Source organism: Streptopelia decaocto (assembly GCF_964273445.1).
Source record: "Streptopelia decaocto genome assembly, chromosome: 8".
Taxonomy (NCBI): Eukaryota; Metazoa; Chordata; class Aves; order Columbiformes; family Columbidae; genus Streptopelia; species Streptopelia decaocto.
The window spans coordinates 4,706,318-4,719,634 of NC_138662.1; the positions used below are offsets into that span (position 1 = coordinate 4,706,318).

Genomic DNA, 13,317 nt, shown 5'->3' on the forward strand with positions numbered 1-13,317 from the left:
GAGCGCCCGCCGCCGCCTGCGCGTGTGTCCTGCAGGGGGCGCGCTGAGCCGAGCCGGGGCTGCGGGTGTCACTGTGTCACTGTCCCTGTGCCTGTCCCTGTCCCTGTGCCCCTGTCCCTGTGTCCCTGTCCCTGTGCCCCTGTCCCTGTGCCCCTGTCTCTGTGTCCCTGTGCCTGTCCCTGTGCCTGTCCCTGTGCCCCTGTCCCTGTGCCTGTCCCTGTCCCTGTGCCCCTGTCTCTGTGCCCCAGTCCCTGTGTCCCTGTGCCTGTCCCTGTCCCTGTGCCTGTCCCTGTCCCTGTGCCCCTGTCTCTGTGCCCCAGTCCCTGTGTCCCTGTCCCTGTGCCTGTCCCTGTGCCTGTCCCTGTCCCTGTGCCCCTGTCTCTGTGCCCCAGTCCCTGTACCCCTGTCCCTGTACCCTGGTCCTGGCTTGTGCCCCTGGCCCAGTATCCCTGTGCCTGCCCCTGTCCCTACCCAAATCCTAGCTTCTGCCTGCATCTTTGCCCCTGTGCCTTCACAAATCCCTGCCTGCGCCCCTGTCCTGTCCTTATTTCCACCCCCACACTGCCTCTATCAATTTTTCTGCCCATCACTGCCCCTGCCTGCATCTCATTAGGAAAATCTCATTCCCTAATTAGTCTTTATAGTGTAGTACCAATTAGTCTTTATAGTATGAAACGGTCTGAATTTTCTTAAGATATATATTTCTACAGTTTATGCTGTATAGTTAGGATTCAGTAGGCATGGCTACAGGACCTCAGGTCATTGGGAGGAGGAGGAGGCGGAGAGCCCCACCATGAAGGAGGAAGGCTCTGCTCTGAGATAAGGCCAGCACCCCAGCCGCTCCGACAGCTCCCTGAGACCTGGCCTCACAGATAAGAACCTGTAGTGAGATCGACTCCAGTGACGTCTGGATGAGGAAATAAGGGTGACAAGTACCATTGAGCTGCAATGGCCTTGCAAAGCAAGTGGAGGGGTAAGTGGGGATTAGTTGAACCATTCTGTGCCCCAACACTCGAAGGGTGTGAGAGCCACATGTGAAACCACATTTGGGGTGCCCCTTTTTGGCTGAGACACCCTACGGGTGCAAATAAAAATGGTTCTTGTCATTTTTGCCTTGGCATCCTGTCCTCACTCCTCAGGCTGCACAGGCCAGATGTGAAATGTTCATGAGTCCTGTCCCTATGCACAGCTCTGCCCCTGCCTGTATCCCTGCCCAAATATGCGCTTCCGTCCCCGTTTCTGCCACTGCCACTGTCACTGTTCCTGCCCATAGCGCTGCCCATATCCCTGTCTCTACCCCTGGCTCTGCCCACAGCCCTGCCCATATTTCTGCCCTGGTCTGTACTCCTGCCCCAGTCGCTGTCTTATTGTCAGCTGATACTAAGGGGACAGCCATCCTTGCTCCTGCTCTGGCCATGTCACCATTCCCGCCAGTATCTCTTCTTCTGTCCTTGCCCCTGTCCCTCCCCATCTCTCCCTCTGCCCTGTCCCTGTCCCTGCCCATACCCTTACCTCTATCCTCGACCCAAACTGCACCCCACGTCCCTCCCCATCATTATACCTGTCCCTGAACTCGCTGCTGCCCTGTCCCATCCCTGCCCCTTCCTGCCTCCTCTCCCTACCCCCTGCCCACTCTCTTGCCCCTGCCCGCCCCCGCCCTGATTTTCCAGGCCTGAGATTCAGCTTTTGGCCCATCCCAGTTTCCCGGGATGACCCAGAGCAGGCGAGCGGGGCTCCCGTGGGCACCCACCCCGCGGCACCCGGGCTGCCCGCGACACCCACGGTCCCGCGGGGGCGATGGGAGGGGCCGGGGGGCGGGAGCAGGGGCGCCGCGGAGCCCGCTTTGCACTTTCGTTTCCAGCCGGCAGAAGCAGAAACCGAAACTGGCGCAGAAATAGAAACTCCCGTTTCCCGGCTCTGCCGCAGCCGGCGCTTAAGGCAGCGCGGGCAGCCGCGTCCTGCTCGCTGCGGGACAGCGGGGTATCGGTGATGCTGGCACGGCCGTGTCCCGCTGCTGGGGGGCACCAGGACCCCCGGTGATGCTGGCACCAGCCATATCCCATTGCCTGCAGTGACAACAAAGGCTCTGGTGACACCAGCACCAGCCATGTTGCGTTGCATTCATTGACACCAGGACCTTCAGTGGCACCGGTGCCAGGCACGTCCCGTTGCCTGGGGTAATACCAAGGGCCTCTGGTGGCACTGGCACCAGCTATGTCCCAGTGCTGGTTGTGCTCCCTCCCGGCGTGGGGCAGAGACAGGACACCCCCAGCCCCCGGGCAGGGTCTGGCGTGGGGTCCCCGGGGTGGGACGCTGCCTCCTGCCATCTGGGCACCCAGGGAACACCCTGTGCCACCACAGACACCTCGGGCTATGAGGCCCTGCAGCTCCCTAGACCCAGCCCGCAGGCAGCTGCCTGTGCTGCCACCACGGCGGTCACCACTGCCCCTCGGCTGGGAGCCGGGGTGATGGCCGTGCCGCACAGCCCCTCCTGCCCCCTCCCAGCCCCGCGGCGGTGGCACCGGGGACACTGGGGGTCCCGCGGGCAGGAGCCAAACTGGGGAGCCGCGGCCGGGGAAAGGCGAAACCCGGGAGCTGGAGCCACCTTAATTTCCCAGCGGTGACGCCATCGGGGAGGTGACCCGGGAAGGTTTAAAAGCTGCTGCAGACGGGGGGAGAGTTGCAGGCAGGAGCGGGCAGAGGGAAGGCTGCGAAGCAGGGGAGGGCAGTGGGAGCAACCACACCTAGCAGGATGAATGTGGGGCAGATGACATCCGCGAATGGGCTGAAGACGGTGTCTGCCAACAGGCTGGACAGCTGGATCACGGAGGTCCTGCAGCCCAGCGAGGATTTCCGCAAGCAAGTGAAGGAGACTGTTAAGCAGATCTGTGACTTCCTGAAAGAGAACTGCTTTGAGAACAACATCCATGTCCTCAAGACTGTCAAGGTAAGCACTGCCTAGCTCAGGGACCAGCCAGCACCGCTGCTGCCACCCTTCCCTCTGTCCTGCCACTCCAGTTCATGCCCTGCCTCAGTTTCCCTGGCAGCCCCAGGAAAGGTGGTAGGTGCTGCCTGTACGGGGAGCAGCAGTGTCCCTCTGGCTTGTCACGGCAGCGGTGCTGAGCAGGCAGGGTATCTCTCCACAGGGTGGCTCGGCAGGCAAGGGCACAGCCCTGCAGAACAACTCCGATGCCGATGTGGTGCTCTTCCTTGACTGCTTCTCCAGCTACCAGCAGCAGAAGCAGAAGAGAAAGCATATCCTGGATTTGATCGAGAGGAGGCTGCATGCCTGCAGACGGAGCCTGACATTCACCGTGGACATCAGCGAGCCCCAGTACAAGGGTCCTGGCAATACGCCACGCTCCCTCAGCCTCACCCTCCGCTCCAAGAGGACCTTGGAGTCCATCGAGGTGGACATCCTGCCTGCCTATGACGCCTTGGGTAAGGGCTGTGAGCTGGTGCAGGGATGGGCTGAGGTGTCAGTGCTGGGATGGCTCTCACCTTCCTTCTTGCCCCACAGGGCAACTGAGACGGGATGACCCTCTGAAGCCAGAGCTGTATGTGGAGGCGTACGTTGGGCTCCTGAAAGCCGGTAGTGGCCCCGGGGAGTACTCCCCCTGCTTCACCGAACTGCAGAAGAAGTTTGTGAAGCGTTACCCCGCCAAGCTGAAGAGCCTCCTGCGCCTTGTCAAGTACTGGTACAAGGAGGTGAGGGGCTGCCCAGCTCCCCTGGCACCCACCAGGCACCCACCCCAGCCAGTGCTCACCCCATCCCCCTCTTCTTCCCAGATGCTGAAGCCGCAGTACCCCAGTGCAGATCTGCCCCCCAAGTATGCCCTGGAGCTGCTGACTATCTATGCCTGGCAGAAGGGTGTGGACTCCAGTGAGTCTTTCGTCATGGCCGAGGGCTTTCGCACAGTGCTGGAGTTGCTGTGCCGGTACCAGGAGATCTGCATCTACTGGGAGACATGCTACTCCCTCCAGCATAGCCAGATTGGTACCCACATCAAGAGGCTGCTGCGCAGCCCCCGGTAAGAGCCCTACCTGGTGGGACCTTTGCCACCTGCCCTGTGGCACTGCTCAGGGCTGATGGCAGCACCTGCCCTCTGTGTTCACAGCCCCATCATCCTGGACCCTGCCGACCCCACGGGGATCCTGGGCCAAGGCAAGAATTGGGACCTGGTGGCGCGGGAAGCTGCTCGCCACCGTTCGCTGCCCTGTGTCCGTGATGTCCAGCCCTGGGATGTGCAGGTAAGGCAGCCTGTGTCTGCAAGCACTGCGCCCCTCCCCGCCCCTGCCGATTTTGGCCACCCATTCTTCTGTCCCCACAGCCAGCGCAGCCCGTGACAATAGAGGTGAAGCAGCTGGTGGGCACCACACTGAGCAGAACCATCAGCCCGAGCACCTCTGTCTGGAAGCTGAAGGAGCAGATTGAGCAGACCTGGGGCATCCCCCGGTACAGGCAGCGTTTGACGCTGCAGGAAACGAGCACCATCCTACAGGACGGTGAGACCCTGGCCTCCTATGGCATCTTCTACAGCACCACACTGATACTGCTGCACACCGAGCAGCTAGAGATGGAGGTCTTTGTGAAGGATGACAAGAACAAGACCACTACCTACATGGTGCTGCCCACCGACACCGTCCGGCAGTTGAAGGAGAAGATCCATGCCCGGCAGGGGCCTCCCGCCAATCAGCAGCGCCTAACATATGGCTCCAAGGAGCTGGAGGACCAGTACACGCTGGCACACTACGACGTCCAGCCCAGGAGCACCATCTTCATGCTCCTGCGACTCCGGGGGGGTGTTGGCCCCTGGCATCCCTAGTTCCCTGTCTGCTCACCCTCCTGAGCATTGCCCCTGGCACCAACCCTCACCTCTGTACCCCCCGTCGTGCTGTAAATAAATTAACCTCTGTAGATCCTTGTGCTGCTCATTGGGTTGGGGATGGTGCCAAGTGGCATGGGGCTGGTTGTCAGGTGGGGACCCTGTTCCCCACTGGGATGAGGGGAGGCCTCCATGCCACAAGCTGCTGGGATGGCACAGGGACACATGGGTGCAGAGCAGTGCAGCTTGAGGCGGCTGGTGGGGTCAGGGGAGCCAGCTTGGGGCCAGCTGGACCTCAGGAAAGAAACAGCTCCATCCTCTGCCTGCAGCAGCTTTTAAACCTTCCCAGACCACCACCCCAATGACTGTCAAGCAGTTAAGGTGGTCGGTGCTCCCTAGGGCAGCTCTGCCCAGGGTGTCCCCGGGTGTCCAGCTGGCAGGAGGCAGCGTCCCAGGGCTGGGGGTGCCATGCCTGTGCCCACACCGGGGGTTCAAGGGTCTGGGCTGGGACATTGCCATTGCTGGGTGTCACGGGGTGGGGCGGGGGGAGGCCCGATGCCACCCCAGGCAATGGGATGTGGCTGGTTCCAGTGTCACCTGGTGCCACCGAAGGCAGCAGGACGCAGCACAGCCCGAGGTCATCTCCTGTCACTGCCTTAAGCGCTGGGGAAACGTCAAGTCTAGTTTCGGTTTCCATCTTCCAGAAATGAAAGCATGGTTGGATGGGAGCCCAGGGGCCCCGGTCGGCCTTGGTGATATCTGGCCTTCCCATCCCCAGGTGCTGCCAAGCACCCCAACCTTCTCGGCTCAGGGTCCCTGCAGGGTGCCCGCTGTAGGGCACTGGGCTGCTCCCCCCAAGTGCTCCCCGTGTTTCTGGGGCAGACACACAACCCTGGGCTGAATCCTCTGCTTTATTGTGCTCAATTAGTACAAGCCCATATGTGTTGCTGTTCTGTACCTGGGCTGCTGGGCACCACCTCTGTGCCCCCACGACACCTCCTTCCAGACACCCCTCCTCCAGCCTGGCCCCCACGTCCCGCCAATGCCCATCCTGCCCCCCCAGGGTCCTGCTCCCACACACAGACCCCTGGGACCCGAGCGTGGCCCTGCTGTTCTGTCCCCCGTGGTGCCATGCCCAGGGGCAGGTTTACATTCATCTGTAACAGTTGTTAATAAATATTTTGGTGACACTGCGGTGCCAGCAGCCGGCTCAGTCCCCGCACCGGCGCTGGAGCCAGTGGCACAGGTGGCTGGTGGCCCCTCGATGTGGGGGCGGTCAGCCTGGCTGCCCTCCTGGCCCCAGAGCTGTAGCCCCCACTGCTGCCCGTGCCCTGCTCCAGTGCTGCTGGTGGGGCAGCCGAGACTGGTGGGGGCTTTGCCCCTGCCCGCAGCCCCGCTCCTAGGCAGAGCCTGGTGCCCGGGGCCAGCCCCAGGGTCACCAGGGGGATGCACTGCGGGGGCCCCGCTCGGCCCGCGGCCCCTCATGGGTGCGCCGGCGGCGGGCTTTGCGCAGCTCCTCACCCTGCCTGCGGCCGGGGGCTCCAGCGTAGGCACGTGGGGGCGGTGGAGGTCTCCCCCGGCTCCAGAGCCGCTGACAGACCCTGTCCACAGCCCCCAGCGGCGGGCGCTCCACCAGCTGGAGAAAGTCCCTGTACCAGACCTTGTGGCCAGGGGGCGCAGCGACAAGCTGGGGGTCGCTGGCGGGGGCCACGCCTGCTGCCTGCCGGGTGCCGATCACCTCCAGGGAGAGCCGCAGCAGCGGCTGGGTGAAGCCGTGCTCGGTGGCGTGGCACAGGTAGAAGCCGGCGTCGGCGTGCTGCACGCTGCGCAGCAGGACACCCCGCTCCGTTCGCACCACCCGCTCATCCACCTGCACCTGTGGCAGCCACGGCAATGGCTGGTCAGGTTGGCACAGCACGGCATGGTCCTACCGGTAGCACCTGGCCGGGGAGAGCCTACCTCTCGCTGGGGATCATCCCGGGTGCGCTGGTATGTCCAGAGGATGTGGGCTTGCAGGGATTTGGGGATGCACTCCAGGAAGGCGGTGCTGCCCTCCACCCCATAGAGCTGCTTCTGGGGCACGCTGCCCCGACGGGGGTCTGTGGGGACATGGCCTGGCCATCAGCCCCCTACCCTAGCGGGGCTGAACCCCTGGCCGAGTCCCGGCTCACCTTCAGAGCAAAGCGCATTGGGGTCACCATTGCGGACATCCTGCCGGCGGAAACGCCTGCGGGAAGGTGGTGAAGGAGCAGGGGCTGCAGCAGCATCACCTGCGCCCCTCACTGTGGCCTCAGGGCAGGCTGGCCAGCCCAGCACCGTGCCCTGGCATGTCACCTACCTCTTGGTGTTGGGGATGTAGCGGGTGCAGGTGGTGCCATCCCAGGCACAGTACGGATCGCGGGCCAGGCAGCACTCAGCGCAGGCTTTTCCATAGGCGCTGCAGCGGTGCAGGGGCAGCTGGGCCAGTGCTGTGGCTGAGCCAGCGTAGAGCTGTTGCTGGAGGGCGGGTGGAGAGCGGAGCTCAGCACCCCGGTGCTGTGGCATGGGGCCCAGCAGAGCCTCAGCAGAACATGGGAACCCCCCAGGGCACCCCTTACCCGCTTGGAGGAGAGCTGCAGGCTGGTGATGGGGGAAGCGTCCTGTGGGCAGAGTGCGGGCAGGAGTTAGGGTGTGTGGGGGATCCAGGCTGCTGGCCCCCGTATCCCAGTAGCTGGAGCACCCCGGCACGATCCAGAGCACAGGCAGCACAAGGGGGTGCCCGGGGTGTCCCACTGGAAGGGCACGAAGCTCCGTCTCACTTGGAAGACCTGCAGCTCCTCCAGCAGCAGCGGCTCCATGCGGTGCCAGCTCTCCTTGGGCACCGAGACCACCTTCAGGATCGTGCCAATGTCTGCAGGCAGAGAGGGGTTAGGCTGGGGGTCACAGCTCCAACACCCCCCAGCTGTGCCCTCAGCCCCAGGGTCACCACATGCCTGTGCCAATGAAGAGGACATCATAGTGGCCATCAGCGGCAGTGACACGGTCTACAGCAATGCGGGTGAAGGTGTAGGGCACAGCAGCTTGTAGGAAAAGGGGACGCTGGCCGTGGGGCAGCACTGGGTTGTACATCAGCGGGTGGTGCCGGGCAAACTGGATCACCTCATCTGGGAAGTCCTTGGTGGAGCTGAAGGTGCCGAAGGTCTTGCTGGGGCACTGTGGGGGGGCGGTGCTGGCTGAGTGGGGTCTTGCTCCCCACAGCCCACACCTCAGGTACTGGAACCCACTGATGGCAGCAGCTGGGACACCCCTGTGCCACGTACCATGCCTGGTCGGGGGTATGGCACACGTCCCTGGTATGACACCCACTGGTAGTTGGGACCCTCCTTGTGTGCGAAGGGGCCCAGGAAAGCCCGGCGGATGTCGGCCATGGTGTAGACGCAGACGGCTGAGCCCTGGAAAACGGAGCTGACGGGAGAGAGAGGGGACAATGTGAGGGGAGAGGGAGGCACCGCTGGGCGTAGTGGGGGGAGTAGGGGGAGGGCTCGACCTGGAGGTGGAGAAGACAGCGTAGACCAGAGGGTTGCGCTTGTCCCTTGTCTGCAGCAGGAACACGTCCCCTGCAAGCCAGGAAGGCATCAGCGCTGCCTTGACATGCCATGGTTGCCCATGGGTACCCTGGCGGACCACTCCCACCCCAACTCACGGAGCTCGTCAAAGTGGGTGTCTGCCCCATCGTGTCCTGGCACGGCGCAGACGAGCCGAGCCTTCAGGAAGGTTGTCCACTTGTTCACCAGGCTGCGCTGCCCCCCGACATCGTTCTGCCGGGAGAGAGGGGAGAGAGAGGGCGCTGGCGTCAGCAGGAGTGGGTGGCACCCCAAGGCCCTCCCAGCCCACCTGCCCACAGATGCTCTTACCCGGCAGATCTGGCCGATGCGAGCGAAGCTGGTCTTGCCCAGCCCCTGCTGCCGCTCCACCGCCGTCTCGCGGAAGAAGAAGTAGATCTTGTCATCATCGGGGTCCTCGCTCTCCGGCACCCAAAAAATGGCCACGAACTTGGGTTCTGGAGGCAGAAGGGTGCTACGTCCAGTGTCCCTGCTAGCTCTGTTCCCTGGGCACCCTGGAGCACCCACTGGGGTTGCAGGAGGGTGCAGACGCCCGCTGCCCAGCTGCAGGGCAGAGGTAGAGTGAGGGTGGAACCCCACCAGGCACGGGGACTCCCCAAATCACCCTCCACAGGCAGCAGAGAACAGGTTGTGGCTGAGCCTAGAGGACTCATTACCCTGATGCATCCAGGGAGCAGTAATGCCACGCCAGGGTCCCAGCAGCCCCCCAACCCTCCTGCTCCCCCGCACTGACCATTGAGCCAGCGGGAGTCGTGCTGCTCGGTGCGGATGGAGGGACGCCGGCCCAGGCTGCGGAAGATGGTAAAGTCACGGCCCATCAGATCGGTGGCCACCCCGGAGTAGAGCTCCTCGCCTAGCAGGCGGGAGGGAAGCGTTATGGGGGCCCCCTGGCACCCCCCCACTGCACTGCCCACCAGCACTGGGTTCAGCTCTCCCTTACCCACGAGGACGGAGGCAGCTGCGTGCTGGGGGTCATAGGGACTCTTCCCCTTGCCATCCTCTATGTGCCGGGGGTCCAGCTTGAAGATGGGCTCCTGGAGGGGGGTAAGAAAAGGAGGAGGGTGGACAGCAGCAGCCGGGGGTCACGGAGGTGCTGAGGGGCTCACCTCTGGGTGCTGGCCAGCCTCCACAAAGGCGCAGACGGGGTGGAAGGCACCGGTGCCGCAGGCATACAGGTGGGTCCGGTTGTAGGGGTGCAGGATCTTCACGAAGTTCATGCACTCGGCCTCGGGGGGGAATGTATGGGGAGGCAGTGCTGGGGAAGCAATGCTGGGGCAGCCCCCCAGCACCCCTCCCAGCACCCCCCAGCACTCACAGTGATGTCTTTGCCAGCCCAGTTGCACTCCTCCCTCCACTCCACCTGTGCTGGCCAGTAGATCTGCAGGGAAAAAATGGGGGGACACTCACAGCCCTGGGGTGCACCTGGGGCCCCCTGGCTGGCATGTGTGTCCCCCCCCGCGTTACCTTCCTGTCCCGCTGGCTGATGTCATCCAGTGCCAGGGAGAGGAGGTTGTTCTGGGCTCCAGCGAAGAGGCGGCCACGCTCCTCGTCCAGCAGCAGGGCCTCGTAGCAGCAGGAGCGCTCCAGCGTGAAGAGGCGCAGCCCGTGACGAGCCCGCAGCTCTGTGGGACCCGCACTGCTCAGCCCGGGCCAGCCGCGGCACCTGCCGCTGCCCGCCGTGCTCCCTGGCCCTGGACATGCGCCCCAGGCAGACCTGGATCTGGCTACGGTCCCCTGGCTGTGTTGCCCCCTCCCCCAAACCTGTCCCACTGGCTTGACCGGGTTCATCAACCCTGAGCCGGTGCAGCACCCATCCCCACTCCAGCCTGACACCCATCCCTGCACTGCCCAGCAGCCATCCCCACACCCCCCATCACCCACCCCTGTGTTCCCCAGCACCCATCACTATGCCCCCTCCCCTGGCAGCAGGCGGCGGGGGAGAAGGGGCCATTCCCTGCCCTGTGGAGCTAATCCCACTGTGGCGGGAACAAACAGCCCTTTGTCAGGCTGGGAGGAGAGTGCTCGCCCGGACCCGTCACCAGACAAAGCCCCCTGCGCTGTGCTGCAGCCCGCGGGGTGGCCAGACGGGACACGGCACTGGCTCCCCGGCCACCACGGTGTCCCGCCGGGCCTGGAGCAGCCAGGACCGGTGAGTGCTGCCATGGTGAACCACAGGGGGACAGGCACCTGAGCCGGCACATGCCGGGGGCCAAGGGCGAAGGCCCAAGCACAGGCATGGCCCCGAGGGCAGGCAGGTGGCCCTGGGGGGCTGGCATCAGGCGAGGAACTCAGCAGCCCATGCCGATGCCTGGCAGCCTGGGGGAAGGGCAGCGCTGGTGCTGGTGCTGGTGCAGGGCAGTGCGGGGGTTTTGCACCCTTCCTGCTGTGCTGTCCCCTGTCCCCCGGAATGATGCTGGGCGCTGACACAGCACCGTCTCACCCACACCTGATCGCATGTCCCACACTCACCGTGGAAGGCCAGCTTGAGGCGGGGGGTGGCAGCAGGTGGGGGGCGGCTGGCGGCAGCAGCGGGGCCACGCAGCAGGAGCAGGAGCAGGAGCAGCGTGCGGCTCATGGCCGGGGCCTGGCTGGCGGCCCCGCGGCTGGGGAAGAGAAGCGAGACCTCAGCTCAGGTTACAGCCCCCTCCCCACAGCCCCCAGACCACAATCCCTCCCTGGCGCTGCTGCTGGGATTGGGAGAACACCAAGTACTGGCATAGGGTGACCCCAGCAGAGCACAGGCTTGACCCGGTGATTGTTGGGGGGCAACAGGCCAGCCACACCCCTCTCTGTTTTTTAAGCCCCTGTTAATCTGACCCTGAACCAAATAGGCTCCAGGAACAGCCCTCCCGCTCCTGCCTGAAGGGAAACTGAGGCAGCGTGGCTGAGCAGCACCCAGCCCTCCCCATGCCTGCCTGAGCCCTGCTGGCAGGAGGGCGCTGGGCTCTGCCCATTGCTGCCTGCGAGCACAGAGCTGTCCTGCAGGGACGGGGCGAGCACTGGGGTGATGCCAGCCAGCCAGGGCATGCCAGACAGGCGGTGGGCTCCTGAGTGTCACGCAAGCTGGCCATTGTGGGGAAAAAAGGGGTCTCGTACCTCAGTTTCCCCCACTGTGACAGCCCCTGCTGTTTGGCCCCTGGCCCTTCTTGTACCAGCCTGTGAAAAACAGCTGGGTTTAGGGGGGCTCTGGCTGAACAGGTGCCCATATCCCTCCAAGAGGCCCACAGAGGCATGCCCGCCATCCTCACAGGTGCCCACCACGGGGTAGGAGAAGAGTTTCTCTGGCTCCAGCACTGGCACACTCTCCCCCAGGGAGCAGGAGGTGATGATTATCACAAGCATCGCACCAACACGCAGCTCCTCACCTCACCTGCCGGCCACGCCACAGCAGCCCCGGGCAGCTACGGGCGTCCAGGATGTGCCAGCCAGCACCTCCGCGCACTGAGTGTGAAGCACAAGCCCGGCCACGCTGGTCATCAGCCCCCGGCACAGCCAACAGGTTTTCACCCGTGCCGTGGCCACCAAGGCCTTGCCAGGACACTGGTGACAACTGAAGCCCCGCTGCAGCACCGGGGCTGGTGTAACTGCCTCAGTGTCTGCTGCGCTGCTCCAGCATGGTGCGAGCCCGGCCACAGTGGGTGACGGGCCAGGGGGCATGTGTGGGTGGCAGTGCCCAGCACAGATCTGGGCACGTCTGCCTGCTGCCCAGCACACCGGCTGGGGCTTGCCCTGGGCTCCTACAGGCAGGGGCAGCCCCGTCCCGGGCTGGCAGGGTGGGGAGCGAGTCCGGGGCAGGCAGCGGCCCCAGTCAGGCACAGTGCCGCAGGGCTGGGCTGCCCAGCGGCCTGGCGTGAGGCGCTAATGACATTTCCAGAGGTGCTGGGATGAGGCGGGGGACCCACCAGGCTCTGCCAGACACCCCCACTGTCGTGAGCAAGGGCCATCGTGGGGGCACCAAGGGTCCTCCCACCTGCCCAGCACCTGCCAGCCCCCATGGAGGGGTCAGGGCAGACCCCCGGCCACGGACCCCACACGCCAGTTGCCCCAGCCCAGTGCTGGCACGGGGGGAAGTTGGAGGGGGTGGGCAGCAGCGGCAGCACCAGAGACCCCCGGTGTCAGCACTGGCAGATCCAGGCCCCTAGACCCCTGGTGCCAGCCCGGCAGACCGAGGTCCCTGAGACCCGCAGCGGCAATCCCCCAGCGCCCCAGTGCCAGCCCTGGCACGGACGCAGCCCCCCGAGACCCCCGGTGCCAGCCCGGGCAGACCCAGCTCCCCCCAGCACCCCGCTGCCAGCCGGGACACGGACCCCGCCTCCAGCGCCCCAGTGCCAGCCCGGGCAGAGCCCCGACGGCAGCGCAGAGAACCCGGCCCCGGACACCTCCCCGTACCGGCCCCGGGAGCCCCCCGGCCCCGGCAGCCCCCGCACCCTGCCCGACCCTCAGCACCCACCTGGGTCCCGGCTCCGCTTGGCTCGGCCCGGCCCCGCCCTCCGCGTCCGCCGGGAGGGAGCGGGGCGGCCCCGGCGGGGCGGGGCGGGGCACGGGGGCACGCGCACACGCGAACACGCGTGCACACGTACACTCGTGTGGAAACGCGCACTCATACACGTGCAAACACCCCCAGGCACCCTCACACCCACTCACACAGAGCCGTGCTGCCACAACGCGTGGCCCACAGTGACACTCGCGGTGACACCCGCCACCCCGGGGCAGAGCTGAGCATGCCACGCTCAGCACACGGGTGGCCCAGCTGCCTTGTCCCTGGGGTGAGCAGCTGCTGGCCGCATGCTGCCTGCCCCAGTGTGGGGTGCTAGGGGCTGTGCCAGGGGGTGCTGAAGGGCACCGGGGGCCATACCGTGGACGGTGGGGGGCTGGTCCCGCACCCCACT

The 13,317-nt window shown here is 65.0% G+C and overlaps 2 protein-coding genes across 4 annotated transcripts; one reads left to right on the plus strand and one right to left on the minus strand.

The window, feature by feature from the left end:
- Positions 1-2,673: 2,673 nt before the first annotated feature.
- On the plus strand, positions 2,674-4,918 carry LOC309443204 (2'-5'-oligoadenylate synthase 1-like). Its single transcript, XM_082059947.1, has 6 exons — positions 2,674-2,947; positions 3,147-3,441; positions 3,521-3,708; positions 3,790-4,031; positions 4,119-4,251; positions 4,332-4,918. The coding sequence occupies exons 1-6, from the start codon at positions 2,753-2,755 to the stop codon at positions 4,824-4,826; spliced, it is 1,548 nt and encodes a 515-aa protein (XP_081916073.1). The 5' UTR covers positions 2,674-2,752; the 3' UTR covers positions 4,827-4,918.
- Positions 4,919-5,727: 809 nt separating this feature from the next.
- SEMA3B (semaphorin 3B) lies at positions 5,728-12,922 on the minus strand. 3 transcript variants are annotated; one of them, XM_082060343.1, is made up of 18 exons: positions 12,879-12,922; positions 10,898-11,031; positions 9,893-10,050; positions 9,744-9,806; positions 9,535-9,654; positions 9,369-9,462; positions 9,162-9,281; positions 8,720-8,865; positions 8,509-8,623; positions 8,353-8,422; positions 8,126-8,270; positions 7,799-8,018; positions 7,625-7,716; positions 7,424-7,465; positions 7,165-7,322; positions 6,998-7,053; positions 6,786-6,925; positions 5,728-6,702 (listed from the first exon to the last, which is right to left on the minus strand). In XM_082060343.1, exons 2-18 carry the CDS (start codon positions 11,001-11,003, stop codon positions 6,262-6,264), a joined length of 2,286 nt encoding a protein of 761 aa, XP_081916469.1. In that variant the 5' UTR covers positions 11,004-11,031; positions 12,879-12,922; the 3' UTR covers positions 5,728-6,261. The 3 variants fall into 3 exon arrangements, with proteins under 3 accessions (XP_081916469.1, XP_081916470.1, XP_081916471.1); XM_082060344.1 differs by lacking the exon at positions 12,879-12,922 and adding an exon at positions 11,525-11,581; XM_082060345.1 differs by lacking the exons at positions 9,893-10,050; positions 10,898-11,031; positions 12,879-12,922 and having other exon boundaries at positions 9,535-9,630; positions 9,744-9,749.
- Positions 12,923-13,317: the final 395 nt, after the last annotated feature.